This window comes from Theropithecus gelada, chromosome 10 (genome assembly GCF_003255815.1).
Source record: "Theropithecus gelada isolate Dixy chromosome 10, Tgel_1.0, whole genome shotgun sequence".
In the NCBI taxonomy this organism is placed as follows: domain Eukaryota; kingdom Metazoa; phylum Chordata; class Mammalia; order Primates; family Cercopithecidae; genus Theropithecus; species Theropithecus gelada.
In genome coordinates, this window is record NC_037678.1 from 58,999,289 (window position 1) to 59,012,844 (window position 13,556).

The window sequence follows — 13,556 nt, forward strand, 5'->3', positions numbered from 1 at the left end:
CAAAGAATGCAACCGTACGATTTCATGTACAGAAGATTCAAGAACAGGCAAAACACATTATCCTAAGCAAACACAGGAAGAGAAAACCAAATACCACATATTCTCACCTATAAGTAAGAGCCAAACACTGAATACACATGGACACGAAGAAAGGAACAAGGACACCAGGGCCTACTTGAGGGTGGAGGGTGGGAGGAGGATGAGGATCAAAAAACTACCTATTGGGGCTGGGTGCAGTGGCTCACGCCTGTAATCCCAGCACTTTAGGAGGCTGAAGTGGGAAGATCATCTGAGGTCAGGAGTTCAAGACAAGCCTGGTGAACATGGTGAAACTCTGTCCCTACTAAAAATATAAAAATTTGTCAGGTGTGGTGGCATGTGCCTGTAATCCCAGCTACTTGAGAGGCTGAGGTAGGAAAATCGCTTGAACCCAGGAGGCGGAGGTGGCAGTGAGCTGAGATCACGCTACTGCACTCCAGCCTGGGCAACAGAGACTGTCTTAAAAAAAAAAAAAAAAAACTACCTATTGGGTACCATGCTTATTACCTACAGGTAACAAAATAACCTGTACATCAAACTCCCATGACATGCAATTTACCTATATAATAGACCTGCACATATACCCCTGAACCTAAAGTTAACACACACACACACACACACCCCAAAAAAACAGGCAAAACAAATCAATCAGCAGTTGCCTGGAGCTGGGGAAGCCTGACCATAAAGGGCCACAAGGACTTCTTGGGATAATCAGGGTGGAGCTTACATTGGTATGTGCATTTGTCAAAAGTGATCAAACTGGCTGGCCGCAGTGGCTCACACCTGTAATCCCAGCACTTCGGGAGGCCAAGGTGGGTGGATTGCTTGAGGTCAGGAGTTCAAGACTAGCCTGGTCAACATGGTAAAACCCCATTGCTACAAAAATACAAGAATTAGCTGGGAATGATGGCGGGTGCCTGTAATCCTAGTGACTCGGGAGGCTCAGGCCACAGAATTGCTTGAACCCAGGAAGCGGAGGTTGCAGCGAGCAGAGATCACACCATTGCACTCCAGCCTGGGAGACAGAGGCTCCATCTCAAAAAAAAAAAAAAAAAAACTGATCAAACTGTTCACCATAACGAGGGGCATTTGGCCAGGCACAGTAGCTCATACCTATAATCCTAGCACTTTGGAAGGCTGAGGTGGGAGAAGTGCTTGAGCCTAGAAGTTTGAGACTAGCCTGGGCAACATGGCAAGACCCTATCTCTACAAAAAATACAAAAATTAGCCAGGCGTGGTGGCGCATGTCTGTGGTCCCAGCTACTCAGGAGGCTGAGGGGGGAGGATTGCTTGAGCCCAGAAAGTTGAGGCTACAGTGAGCCATGCTAGTACGGCACTCCAGTCTGAGCAACAGAACAAAAACCCTGTCTCAAAAATGAAAAAAAAACAGGGCATTTGATTGCATATGATTACATATAAATTATATTTCCATCACATTTACTGGAAAATAAAAAGACGGAGCTAGAAGGAAACCAGTTCAGGACTTGATGTCAGAAGGTTCAATACAGTTCATTTTTTTAGAAAAAGAAAGTGGGAGTTGGCAGAGTGCGGTGGCTCACGCCTGTAATCCCAGCACTTTGGGAGGCCGAGGCAGGTGGATCACCTGAGGTCAGGAGTTCGTTAGCCTGGCCAACAAGGTGAAACTCCATCTCTACTAAAAATACAAAAATTAAGGCTGGGCACAGTGGCTCATGCCTGTAATCCCAGCACTTTGGGAGGTTGAGGTGCAGATCACGAGGTCACGAGCCTGGCCAGGATGGTGAAACCCCGTATCTACTAAAAATACAAAAAAAAGTTAGCGAGGTGTGGTGGCACATGCCCGTAATCCCAGCTACTCGGGAGGCTGAGGCAGGAGAATTGCTTGAACCCAGGATGCAGAGGTTGCAGTGAGCCAAGATCATGCCACTGCACTCCAGCCTGGGTGACAGAGCGAGACTCTGTCTCAAAAAAAAATAGCTGGATGTGGTGGCTCACACCTGTAATCATACCTTCTCAGGAGGCTGAGGCAGGACAATCGCTTGAACCCAGGAGGCAGAGGTTGCAGTGAGCTGAGATTACGCCACTGCCCTCTAGCCTGGGTGACAAGAGCGAAACTCCGTCTCAAAAAAAGAAAACAAGAAAGAAAGGGAGAGTTACAGACTTGGCCGAACCTCCTAGCACTCAAAAGGCAAAAAGCACAATCAACGTCCATGACATAGAACATGCCAGCTGCTCAGGAGACACAATGGGCCCTGAGGTCTGGGACACACATCCCCTTCCCACCCGCTGAGTCCTCAGAATTGAGAGTCCCCCAGAATGCTCTGAGTAGAAGCATGAGGTCAATCAGAGGACCCATCCCTTCCTTCACCCACTCCTCCTCTTCATCCTATCTGATGGGACATCAGGACTCCAGGCTCAGCTCCTCTGGAAAGCCCCCAGGTGCCATCAATCCTCTCCTCCCCATGGACTCACCTCCTCATGGGTCCATTTGACCTTGCACTTGCTATCCCTCTGCTCCGGCACATCTGAATCTGTGTCCTGGTAGTGCAGCTCATCCAGATCCTCGCTATGGGGAAAGCAGGCCAAAGGTCAAGGATGGTGTGTCCATATGTTTTACATAATGGAGAGCGTGTAGGCAGCGACCAGCCCACCCTAGGGAAAGGTCTGGGGGAGAGAGCTTTTACTTTTTCTTCTTTTTAAGACATAGGCACTTCTGCTTCACTTATTTTTATTTTTATTTTGAGACAGGGTCTCACTCTGCCACTGGGCTGGAATTCAGTGTGGCATGATCACAGCTCACTGCAGCCTTGAACTCCTGGCTCAAATGATCCCCCCGCCCCAGCCTCCTAAGTAGCTGGGACTACAGGGGCATGCCACCATGCCCGGCTAACTTTTGTACTTTTTGTAGAGACAGGGTCTCACCATATTGCCCAGGGTGGTTTTGGACTCCTGGGCTCAAGCGATCCTCCCACCTCAGCCTCCCAAAGTGCTGGGACTACAGGCATGAGCCACCACATCTGACCTAACCGCTTTTTAAATTCTTTAATGAAATAGGTTAAGAGCTACTTTCTTCTTTTTAATTTCAGGAATGCCCTAGTGATTTCAAAAGCTGTAAGAAAAACAGGTCAGGCACAGTGGCTCAAACCTGTAATCCCAGCACTTTGGGAGGCTAAGGTGGGTGGACTGCTTGAGGTCAGGAGTTCAAGACCAGCCTGATGAAACACGGTGAAACTCCATCTCTACTAAAAATACAAATATTAGCTGGGCACAGTGGTGCATGCCTGTAATCCCAGCTACTCAGGAGGCTGAGGCAGGAGAATTGCTTCAACCCAGAAGGTGAAGGTTGCAGTGAGCCAAGATCATGCCACTGCACCCAGCCTGGGCAACAAAGCAAGACTCTGTCTCAAAAAAAAAAAGAAAGGAAAAAAGGAAAAAGAAAGTTAAGATTTCACCAAGAATATTATGTTTAAAATCAGACTATCACTTTTCCCTTTCAGTAACAAACCCGCATGGATATTTTAAGGAATAAAGTTGATGAAGTAAGTTATCAGGCACCAGGATTTTAAGAGATATTAGTTATTTGGGAAAAAAATTCTAAATATATTATGTCCATTTGTTGTTTTTCTTCTTTTAGGGAGAGTCTGGCTCTGTCTTTCAGACTGGAATATAGTGGCATAATCATAGCTTAATGCAGCCTCCAACTCCTAGGCTCAAGCAATCCTCCCACCTCAGCCTCCCAAGTACCTGGGACTACTAGCACATGACACTATGCCTGCTCTTTTGTATTTTTTTGTAGAAACATCTCACTATGTTGCCCGGGCTCATCTGGAACTCCTGGACTTAAGCAATCCTCCCACCTTGGCCTCCCAAAGTGCTGAGATTACTGGCCTCAGCCACCATGACTGGCCAAGTTGTTTTTTCATAAGTGGATTTTTTTTTTTTGTAATGACAGGGTCTCAGTATGTTGCCCATACTGGTCTTGAATTCCTGGGCTCAAGCGATCCTCCTGCCTCAGCCTCCAAAGTAACTGGGATTACGGGTGTGCACCACCGTGTCCAGCTTACGTCCATTTTTGCAAATCCCTTTTCAATCCTTGCCTACACACAGGCTTAATGGAGAGAAATATCACCATACAGTATCCTGTTTTGTTTTTTTTTTTTTTTGAGAGGGAGTTTCACTCTGTCGCCCAGGCTAGAGTGAAATGGCATCTCAGCTCACTGCAACCTCCTCCCCCCAGGTTCAGGCAATTCTGCCTCAGCTTCCCGAGTAGCTTGGGATTACAGGCACCTGCCACCACACCTGGCTAAATTTTTTTTTGCATTTTAACAAAGACAGGGTTTCACCATCTTGGTCAGGCTGCTCTTGAACTCCTGACCTCATGATCTACCCGCCTCAGCCTCCCAAAGTGCTGGGATTACAGGCGTAAGCCACCACGCCCGGCCAAGTGTACAATATCTTCTAACATGGCTGTAGCGGGGAAAAAAAAAAAAACAGTACGAGCTGCTTTGAGTTCTGAGTGTTTTTACTCTACCAGGCAATCTTGCAAGTTGCTCCAAAAAATTCTCATATTTATCCAGTTTAGTAGTTACAGAAATGGAAATCGGGCCACGTACGGTGGCTCACACCTGTAATCTCAGCACTTTGGGAGGCCAAGGCAGGCAGATCACCTGAGTTTGGGAGTTCAAGACTAGCCTGACCAACATGGAGAAATCCCATCTCTACTAAAAACACAAAATTAGATTGGTGTGGTGGCGCATGCCTGTAATCCCAGCTACTCAGGAGGCTAAGGCAGGAGAATCACTTGAACCTGGGTGGCGGAGGTTGCGGTGAGCCAAGATCGGGTCATTGCACTCTAGCCTGGGCAACAAGAGCAAAACTCCGTCTCAAGAAAAAAAAAAAATGGAAATCAGCCCAAAAAAATGGGCACGGTGGCTCACGTCTGTAATCCCAGTACTTTGGGAGGCCAAGGTAGGTGGATCACAAGGTCAGGGGTTCGAGACCAGTCTGGCCAACATGGTGAAATTACAATTTTGTAATTTTTTGTAAAAATACAAAAAGAATTGGCTGGGTGTGGTGGCATGTGCCTGTAATCCCAGCTACTCAGAGGCTGAGGCAGAATTGCTTGAACCCAGGAGGCAGAGGTCACAGTGAGTGGAGATCAGAGATCGTGATACCACACTCCAGCCTGTGCAACAGAGCGAGACTCCACCTCAAAAAAAAAAAAAAATACAAAAACACAAAAATTAGCTGGGCATGGTGGCGAGTACCTGCAGTCCCAGCTACTCGGGAAGCTGAGGCAGGAGAACTGCTTGAACCCAGCAGGCAGAGGTTGCAGTGAGTCGAGACCCTGCCACTGCACTACAGCCTGGGCAAAAAGGGGGACCCCCTTCCAAAAAAAAAAAAAAAAAAAAAAAAAGGAAATCATATAGGATCCACCTCCAGAGATGTCAGGTGCTTGAGGAAAGTTAGTAATCTTTCCCCAACTCCACCCGACAGGACCTGCATCAGGTCACGTTGGTCAGGTAAGTTGCTAGGTCAGACATTTGCAAACTGGAAAAAGCTTACAGGTTTCCAAACAAGGCAAGTCTCGGTCTTGTGACCAAATAAAAGGCAGCTTACTATGCTCTTCACATTATCTTATCCTTGTTTTCCAGAGCTCACCATTGCTTCCTAGAGTCACTCCTATACTTCCACAGCGCATGTCTCAGGCCCTTACACTGCAACTGCCTCTCCCCTCTACATCATCTACAAAGGTCAGCTCCACCTCGGTATCCCAGGGTTTATCACCAAAAGGTCTTAAATGTTTGCCCAGGGACTGACTGAATACACAAATGAATGAAAAAATGTGCAAAGCTGCTGCCTATTAATCAATAAGAAATACTAATTAAATGTTTTAGGCCAGGCAAGACCCAGTTTCAAAAGAAAAAAATTTTCAGAAACAGGAAAGGAAGGGACAGTGTCTACAGCCAGCAATACAGAAGGATCTGGAATTCATTCCTGACCCAGCTCATGGGTCCTCCACCATTGCAATATAGAAGGCAAAAACCCAGAAGATACTAATAACAGAATGAAGCTGGCTTCAAAATCAGCTGCCCCCAGACAGCTTGTGACAGAAACCATCTTTGCTTCTCCAGCGTCCAGCACAAAGAAGGTCTGGCTTCTAACAGAAGGTCAGCAAATATTCTTTCAAGGATGAAAGGATATCTGCATGGACACTCCCTCATGTTCCAATGCTGTTTATTTTTTTATTTTTTATTTTTTTTTTGAGACAGAGTCTCGCTTTGTTCCCAGGTTGGAGTGCAGTGGCATGATCTCGACTCACTGCAACCTCCACCTCCTGGATTCAAGCGAATTCTCCTGCCTCAGCCCCCTGAGTAGCTGTGATTACAGGCACCTACCACCACACCCAGCTAATTTTTGTATTTTTGGTAGAGATGAGGGGTTTCACCATGTTGGTCAAGCTGGTCTTGGAACTCTTGGCCTCCCAAAGTGCTGGGACTACAGGCGTAAGCCACCACACCCAGCCTCCAATGCTGTTAGATAGGGTCAGCATCTCAGACAGCTGGGAGATTTCTGTGAGATGATATACTTTACCACGTGTGCTGGCCATCAACTTCACCCACATTCTCATTATCCCCACTTAAAAGATGCGGAAATTGAGGCTCAGAGGGGTCAGGCCACTTGCCAAGTTCTGGACCTTCCTAACTCCAGACACCTGCAAGTCCTCACATCCTAATCCCGGCTGAAAAAGCAGAGGCCAGTTAGTGGTGGCAATCACATTTTGGTCCAACATACCCTACATTTTACCCTTCAACGTGCTGGGCTCTGCTCCAGGACTGGGGTGAGTCAGAGACAAAGTGGGAAGTGGGGCACTAAGGCAGAGGAGAGTTACAGCAAATGGCCAGGAAAAGGGCTGAGGGCTGTGGAGCTGCCACCCTTCACATGGGAGGGGTTCCTCCACTGAGCCCCTCAGGGGAGAAGTAGCTGAGGACCTGAGGGTGGTCTAGGGGCAGTCACTTCTGGAATGAACAAACAGTCAGGATAGGGCCAGGCAAGGTGGCTCACACCAAGGGAGGAGAATCCCTGGAAGCCAGGAGTTCGAGACCAGCCTGGGTAACACAGTGAGGTGAGACACGATGCCAGGCCACCGCCCCCCCACCACCCGCACTAATCCTAGCACTTTTGAGGCCAAGGTGGGCGGATTGCCTGAGCAACATAGTGAAACCTGTCTCTACTAAAAATCCAAAAAATTAGCCAGGCATGGCCGCGTTCACCCATAGTCCCAGCTACTCGGGAGGCTGAGACAGAATTCCTCGAACCCAGGAGGCAGAGGTTGCAGTGAGCCAAGATTGTGCCACTGACCTCCAGCCTGGGCGACAGAGCGAGAATCTGTCTCCTAAATAAATAAACAAAACAATTAGCCAGTTGTGGCAGCGCGTGCCCGCAGTCCCAGCTACTCAGCCTGCAGTCCCAGCTGGCTGAGGTGGGAGATTGAGGCTGCAGTGACCTACAATTGCACCACAGCACTCCAGCCTGGACCGCAGAGCGAGACCCTGTCTCTCAAAGAAAAAAAAAAAAAAAACCAGGGCAGGGTCTGATAGGTGCCTGAACAAAAAACTTCCTGGACAGTGGTGCTGCCCCTGGGAAAATGGGGCCTGAGGAACATAGTCCCTGTGCTCATATCCCTATCCTCAGCCTGAAAGGGCAAAAATCTAGAGGGATGGAAGGCTTCATCTTTAGATGAGGCTATCGTCTAAAGAGGGACCGAAGGTTGGCTGGGCGCGGTGGCTCACGCCTGTAATCCCAGCACTTTGGGAGGCCGAGGCGGGCGGAACACAAGGTCAGGAGATCGAGACCACCCTGGCTAACATGGTGAAACCCTGTTTCTACCAAAAATACAAGAAATTAGCCCGGTGTGGTGGCACGCGCCTGTAGTCCCAGCTACCTGGGAGGCTGAGGCAGGAGAATCGCTTGAACCTAGGAGGAGGTTGCAGTGAGAGCCAAGATCTCGCGCCACTGCACTCCAGCCTGGGCGACAAAAGGAGACTCCGTCTCAAAAAAAAAAAAAAAAGAGGGACCGAAGGTTATCTGAGCTGCAGGGATCCAGGCAGGGTAGAGGTCAGGACCCCACTGTCCTGTCTCCCAGGCAGGCCGAAAAGCCTGGAGCTGAGGCCCCAGGCGCACAGGTGTAAGAGAGGAATCTGGAGCCACAGACCTGGCTCCGGGATCCGGGCTCGGCTCTGCCACTTTAGTCTTTGGGGAAATAAGTAAAATGGAGACCGCAGTTCCTGCCTTTGCCCCAGGGACTCTCTCCCCCGCACCTTCAACCCCAGCTGCCCAAAACTCCTCGTGGGAACAGGAAGACAGGTCTCAAACCGAACCAAGCTGGGGCGCGGAACCCAGGTGGGAGAGACAAAAGAGCCCCCAACTCAGCACCCTTCTCAGTCCGGGGGAGAGGGCTTGGGGGTCTCTGTGCTCCCCGGAATGTTGAGGAGCAAAGCCCACCCACCAAGTTGACCCAAAACTAGGCTGGAACAAGTGCCTCCCAGGCTCGGCCTCCCGCTGGCTGGGACTCTGGTGACTCCCTCTCGCTCCCAGGGGTCGCCTTCCTCCCCGGCGAAGGCCCTGCCAGTTGACACCGGCCGGCCCACCCCCATCCCGCAATTAGGCGGGAGACAAAATGACATCATGCAGGGCTTGGCCCGGGTCCCAGGAGACCCGCCCGTCCCAGCTCCGAGGCCCAGCAGGCCCGGGTAGCCGCAGGGACTCCCAAGAGCCCCCCAGCTTTACGCGCGCCCCTGCCTCAGAGGGCCCAGGACGCAGCATTTCCGCGGAAACACCCCGCCCCCAACACACACACACACACCCCTAGCTTGGAGGGAGCCTGGGGAGGGTCTGGGGGAGCTGGGTGGGGGAGGGGTGAATTAAAGGGAGGGGGAGGGGACCTCTGCCCGCCCGACTTGTCTCACCAGCGCGTCCGCCGAGACATCCCCCCGGCCCGGACCGCGCCGCGCTCGCCCGCCCGCCGGCTGAGCCCGGAGCGGGAGCCGGGCCGGGGTCAGGACCCAGGCTGCTCCGGTCGCTCCGGGCCCCGGGCCGCGATAGGAGGCGTCAGCGTGTCAGCAGGTCCCGCGCTCCCAGCTCGCAGGAACTGCAGCCGCTGCCGGCGCGGGTTGAAGCACTTTTCTATCTCCCGCCAAGCGCGTAGGCGCCGCCCGGGCCTGGCGCGCGGGCGACGGGGGAGGGGCCTTTGGGAGGGGCGGAGCCGGCGGGGCGGGGCCTGCGGGGCGGCACCTGCCCAAACCCTCCAGGGCCGGCTGCAGGACCGGGCTAGCGGCCGCCACTTCGGAGTTACGGAGCGGGCCGTGATGTGACTGAGGCCTGGCTCAGGTGTCAGTCCGTGGCGGCCCAGGAGTAGCCCACATAGCGAAGACCAAGCAAGGGGAATGAGGCGCGAGCATGGGAGAGCCAGCCAGGGAAAGCGCCAGGGCGGAATCCCCCACGCTAGTCCAAGCCACTCCTGCGTCCCTACCGCCCCACGCTAAAGCGGCCCCTCACCCTACCTGTGCCTCTCCCTGCTTCCTCTCCTGCCTCCGAGAAACCCTCCTTAATAGACTTTAGTTTTTGTTGTTTATTTTCTTAGAGGCAGGGTCTTGCTCTATCGCCCAGGCTGGAGTGCAGTTTCGCGATCATAGCTCACTGCAACCTCTACCTCCTAGGCTCAACCGATCCTCCCACCTCAGCCTCTCCAGTAGCTAAAACCAGCACTCGCCACCACACCCGGCTGATTTTTTTTTTTTTTTTTTGAGACGGAGTCTCGCTCTGTTGCCAGGCTGGAGTGCAGTGGCGCGATCTTGGCTCGCTGCAACCTCCACCTCCCAGGTTAAAGTGATTCCCCTGCCTCAGCCTCCCAAGTAGCTGGAACTACAGGCGCGCGCCACTACGCCCGGTTTTTTTGTTTGTTTGTTTTGTTTTTTTGGTATTTTAGTAGAGACGGGGTTTCACCATGTTGCCCAGGATGGTCTGGATCTCCTGACCTCGTGATCCTCCCGCCTCGGCCTCCCAAAGTGCTGGGATTACAGGAGTGAGCCACCGCGCTTTTTTTTTTTTTTTTTTTTAAGAGAAGGGGGTCTTGCTATGTTGCCTAGGCTGATCTGGAAACTCCTAGGTTCAAGGGATCCTGCCGCTTTGTCCTCCCAGAGTGCTGGGATTACAGGCATTAGCCCCGGGCAAGAATGACTCTCCCTAAATGCAAACCTGACTTTACTTTTCCAGAATTAAAAACCATCCTCCTCTCCCTCAAGGTAAATTCCTTACTCCACAATCAGATTTATCTGATCTGCCAGACCACCACCCAGCCCTGGCCAAAAGAAATGGTGTCTTTGCCTTTGCCTGAGCCATTACCAAGGGCAGGAACACTTCCTGCCCCTCCCAGGTGGCTGATTCTTATTTAATTTCGGGTCCACTGCCCACAATCTGCCTGTAGACTTCTGCATTTCCCCCTTTGAACTGGGAGCATCCTGAGGTCCAGATGACCTCTCAATGCACCCCATTATCTCCAGGACCCAGTAGAAGACCTGACATAAGAAGCCCCAGGGAAAGGTTTTTTTAACTGAATTCAGTTTACCTCGGATTTAAACTCCCAGAGATTAGGCCAGACATAGTGGCTCACGCCAGTAATCCTAGCACTTTGGGAGGCCGAGGGGGGAGAATTGATTCAGTCCAAAAGTTCGAGACCAGTCTGGGGATCACAGCGAGACCCTGTCTCTAAAAAAATTAAGAAATTACCTGGGCGTGGTGGTGAATGCCTGTAATCCCAGCTACTTGGGAGGCAGAGGGAGGAGGATTGCTTGAGCCAAGGAGTTCGAGGGCTCAAGCCCTCGTGATCCACTGCACTCCAGCCTGGGCCACAGACAGTGAGACTGTCTCTCCTTGAGATTTAGCAAAGGTTTTCTATTTTAGATTGACATTTACCAAGTACCAAGGATCAAGCCACACTGGACTTCCTGGGAGCAGTGCTGAGAGTAAGATAAATGAGCTCTGAGATAGGACGCTGAAGAGACCACACCAAACCCCAGCCTTTTAGCCCCTGTTCAGGCTTCAGAGCCCCCTTCCAGAAGCTGCTGGCCACCTGGGGACAGTCCAGCCACCAGCTGCTGTAAACATCACTTACCACAGAAGAAGGAAGACTAACTCACATCTTAAGTGCTAGAAACTTCCACATCACTTAATTCAGGGTTTCCCCTGCCCACTCCCCTTATAAAGTAATCAATATGGACATGCCCACTTCATTGAAAGCACAGCCTCTACAGCCAAACTTCCTGGGGTTTGAGTCCCAGCTCCACCATTCGTTGCAGTATCTTAGGCAAATGACCTTTTTTTTTTTAGACCCAGTCTCGCTTTATTGCCCAGGCTGGAGTGCAGTGGCATGATCTCGGCTCACTGCAACCCCCTTCCTGGGTTCAAATGATTCTCCCACCTCCGCCTCTCGAGTAGCTAGGACTACAGGACCATGCCACCATGCCTAGCTAAATTTTGTATTTTTGTAGAGACAGGTTTTCATCATGTTGGCCAGGCTGGTCTTGAACTCGTGATCTCAGGTGATCCACCCGACTCAGCCACCCAAAGTGCTGAGATTACAGGCATGAGCCATCATGCCCAGCCAATTACCTAACTCTTCTGTGCCTCAGTTTTCTCACCTGGAAAAATTAGATTTATCAAAGTTTTAGATAGTTTTTACCAGCCACTATTCTGTTTATAAATTGTAACTCATTTAATCCTCGTAACAACTCTATGAGGTAGATACTGGGATTATCCTCTTTTAGCAGACGGGGAAACTGAGGCACAGACTTCCCCAAGGTCACACTGCTAGTAAATGGCAGAGCAGGGATTCAAACCTGGCCTGTCTGGTTCTAGAGTCAATGCTCTTAATCACTATGCTGGTACCTACTTTGTAGGTAGTTATAGGATTAAATAAATTCATATGTGTAAAGCACCAAAAACAGTTCCTGGCACATAATGAGAACTATATTGGCCAGGCGCAGTGGCTCACGCCTGTAATCCCAGCACTTTGGGAAGCTGAGGTGGGTGAGTCACCTAAGATCAGGAGTTTGAGACTAGCTTGGCCAAGAATATAAAATATCATATTTTGGCCGGGCGCGGTGGCTCAAGCCTGTAATCCCAGCACTTTGGGAGGCCGAGACGGGCGGATCACGAGGTCAGGAGATCGAGACCATCCTGGCTAACACGGTGAAACCCCGTCTCTACTAAAAATACAAGAAAATTAGCCGGGCGAGGTGGTGGGCGCCTGTAGTCCCAGCTACTTGGGAGGCTGAGGCAGGAGAATGGCGTGAACCCGGGGGGGCGGAGCTTGCAGTGAGCCGAGATCGCGCCACTGCACTCCAGCCTGGGGCACAGAGCAAGACTCCGTCTCAAAAAAAAAAAAAAAAAAAAGAAAAATCATATTTTATACAAATATAAAATATCGTATTTTATACAAATATAAATATGTTTATAATTTATAAAATATAAATTTTTATAAAATTTTATAATTTATAAAAATATAAATATATATTTATATAAAATATATTTTACATAAATATAAAATATATAAAATATTATATTTTATAGAAATATAAAAATTGTTATAGAAATATGAAAAATATGTTATATAAATATAAAATTTATATGTTATAGTTATATAATATAAATTTATGTATTTTACATAAATATAAAATATATTTATATAAATATAAAATTAAATTTAATCTTAATATTAGTAAGAATATAAAATATTAACCAGGTGTGGTGGCGTGCGCCTGTAGCCCCAGCTACTCGGGAGGCTGAGGCAGGAGAATCCCTTGAACCCGGGAGGCAGAGGTTGCAGTGAGCTGAGATCATGCCACTGCACTCCAGCCTTGGCAACAGAGCAAGACTCTGTCTCAATAACCCCAACCTCCCAAGTAGCTGGGGTTATAGGTGCACACCACCACGCTCGGCTAATTTTTGTATTTTTAGTAGAGATGGGTTTCTCCGGGCTGGTCTTGAAATCCTGATCTCAGGTAATCCACCCACCTCGGCCTCCCAAAGTGCTAGGATTATGGGAGTGAGCCACTGCACCCAGCAATAAAAGAACTATATTACTGTTAACTATTATTACCACTGTAATTCTTCAGGTGCCCTCACTCTTATCCTTTGAGGCCCACACATTAGTCGTCCGATTTCAGGGAGAGGCAGGACCTGACAGCTTGGGCAAGTTATTACCCAAAGCAAGAGGCAGGGAACAGCTGCAGAGTCCACTTGCAACCTGGAACTGGGGCCAGTTAGCCAATGCCCTAGAGCCAAAGGAGCCTGGAGTCAGTGCTGTGAGTCAGCCAGCAGGGAGATCATGCTGGTGCCAGATGGAATCTGATGATCTCCACACATTTCCTCTCCACTTATCATCATAGCAACAGATATCCCCTGAAGAGAGGATTCCTAGTGTTCCCGGTGCAACCACACCTGGGAGTGGTCCCTGGACTCTGGACTAATAACATACA

General features: G+C 49.8%; 1 protein-coding gene across 2 annotated transcripts in view; it reads right to left on the reverse strand.

The window, feature by feature from the left end:
- MYBL2 (MYB proto-oncogene like 2) overlaps positions 1-9,268 on the reverse strand; it is a 52,055-nt gene extending 42,787 nt beyond the window's left edge. For both annotated transcript variants that reach the window (XM_025399086.1, XM_025399085.1), the window contains exons 1-2: positions 8,988-9,268; positions 2,491-2,584 (exon numbers count right to left, since the gene is read on the reverse strand). In XM_025399086.1, the coding sequence (XP_025254871.1) occupies positions 2,491-2,584; positions 8,988-9,007 (114 nt within the window). In that variant the 5' untranslated portion in view covers positions 9,008-9,268. The remainder of the gene's footprint in view (positions 1-2,490; positions 2,585-8,987) is intronic.
- Positions 9,269-13,556: the final 4,288 nt, after the last annotated feature.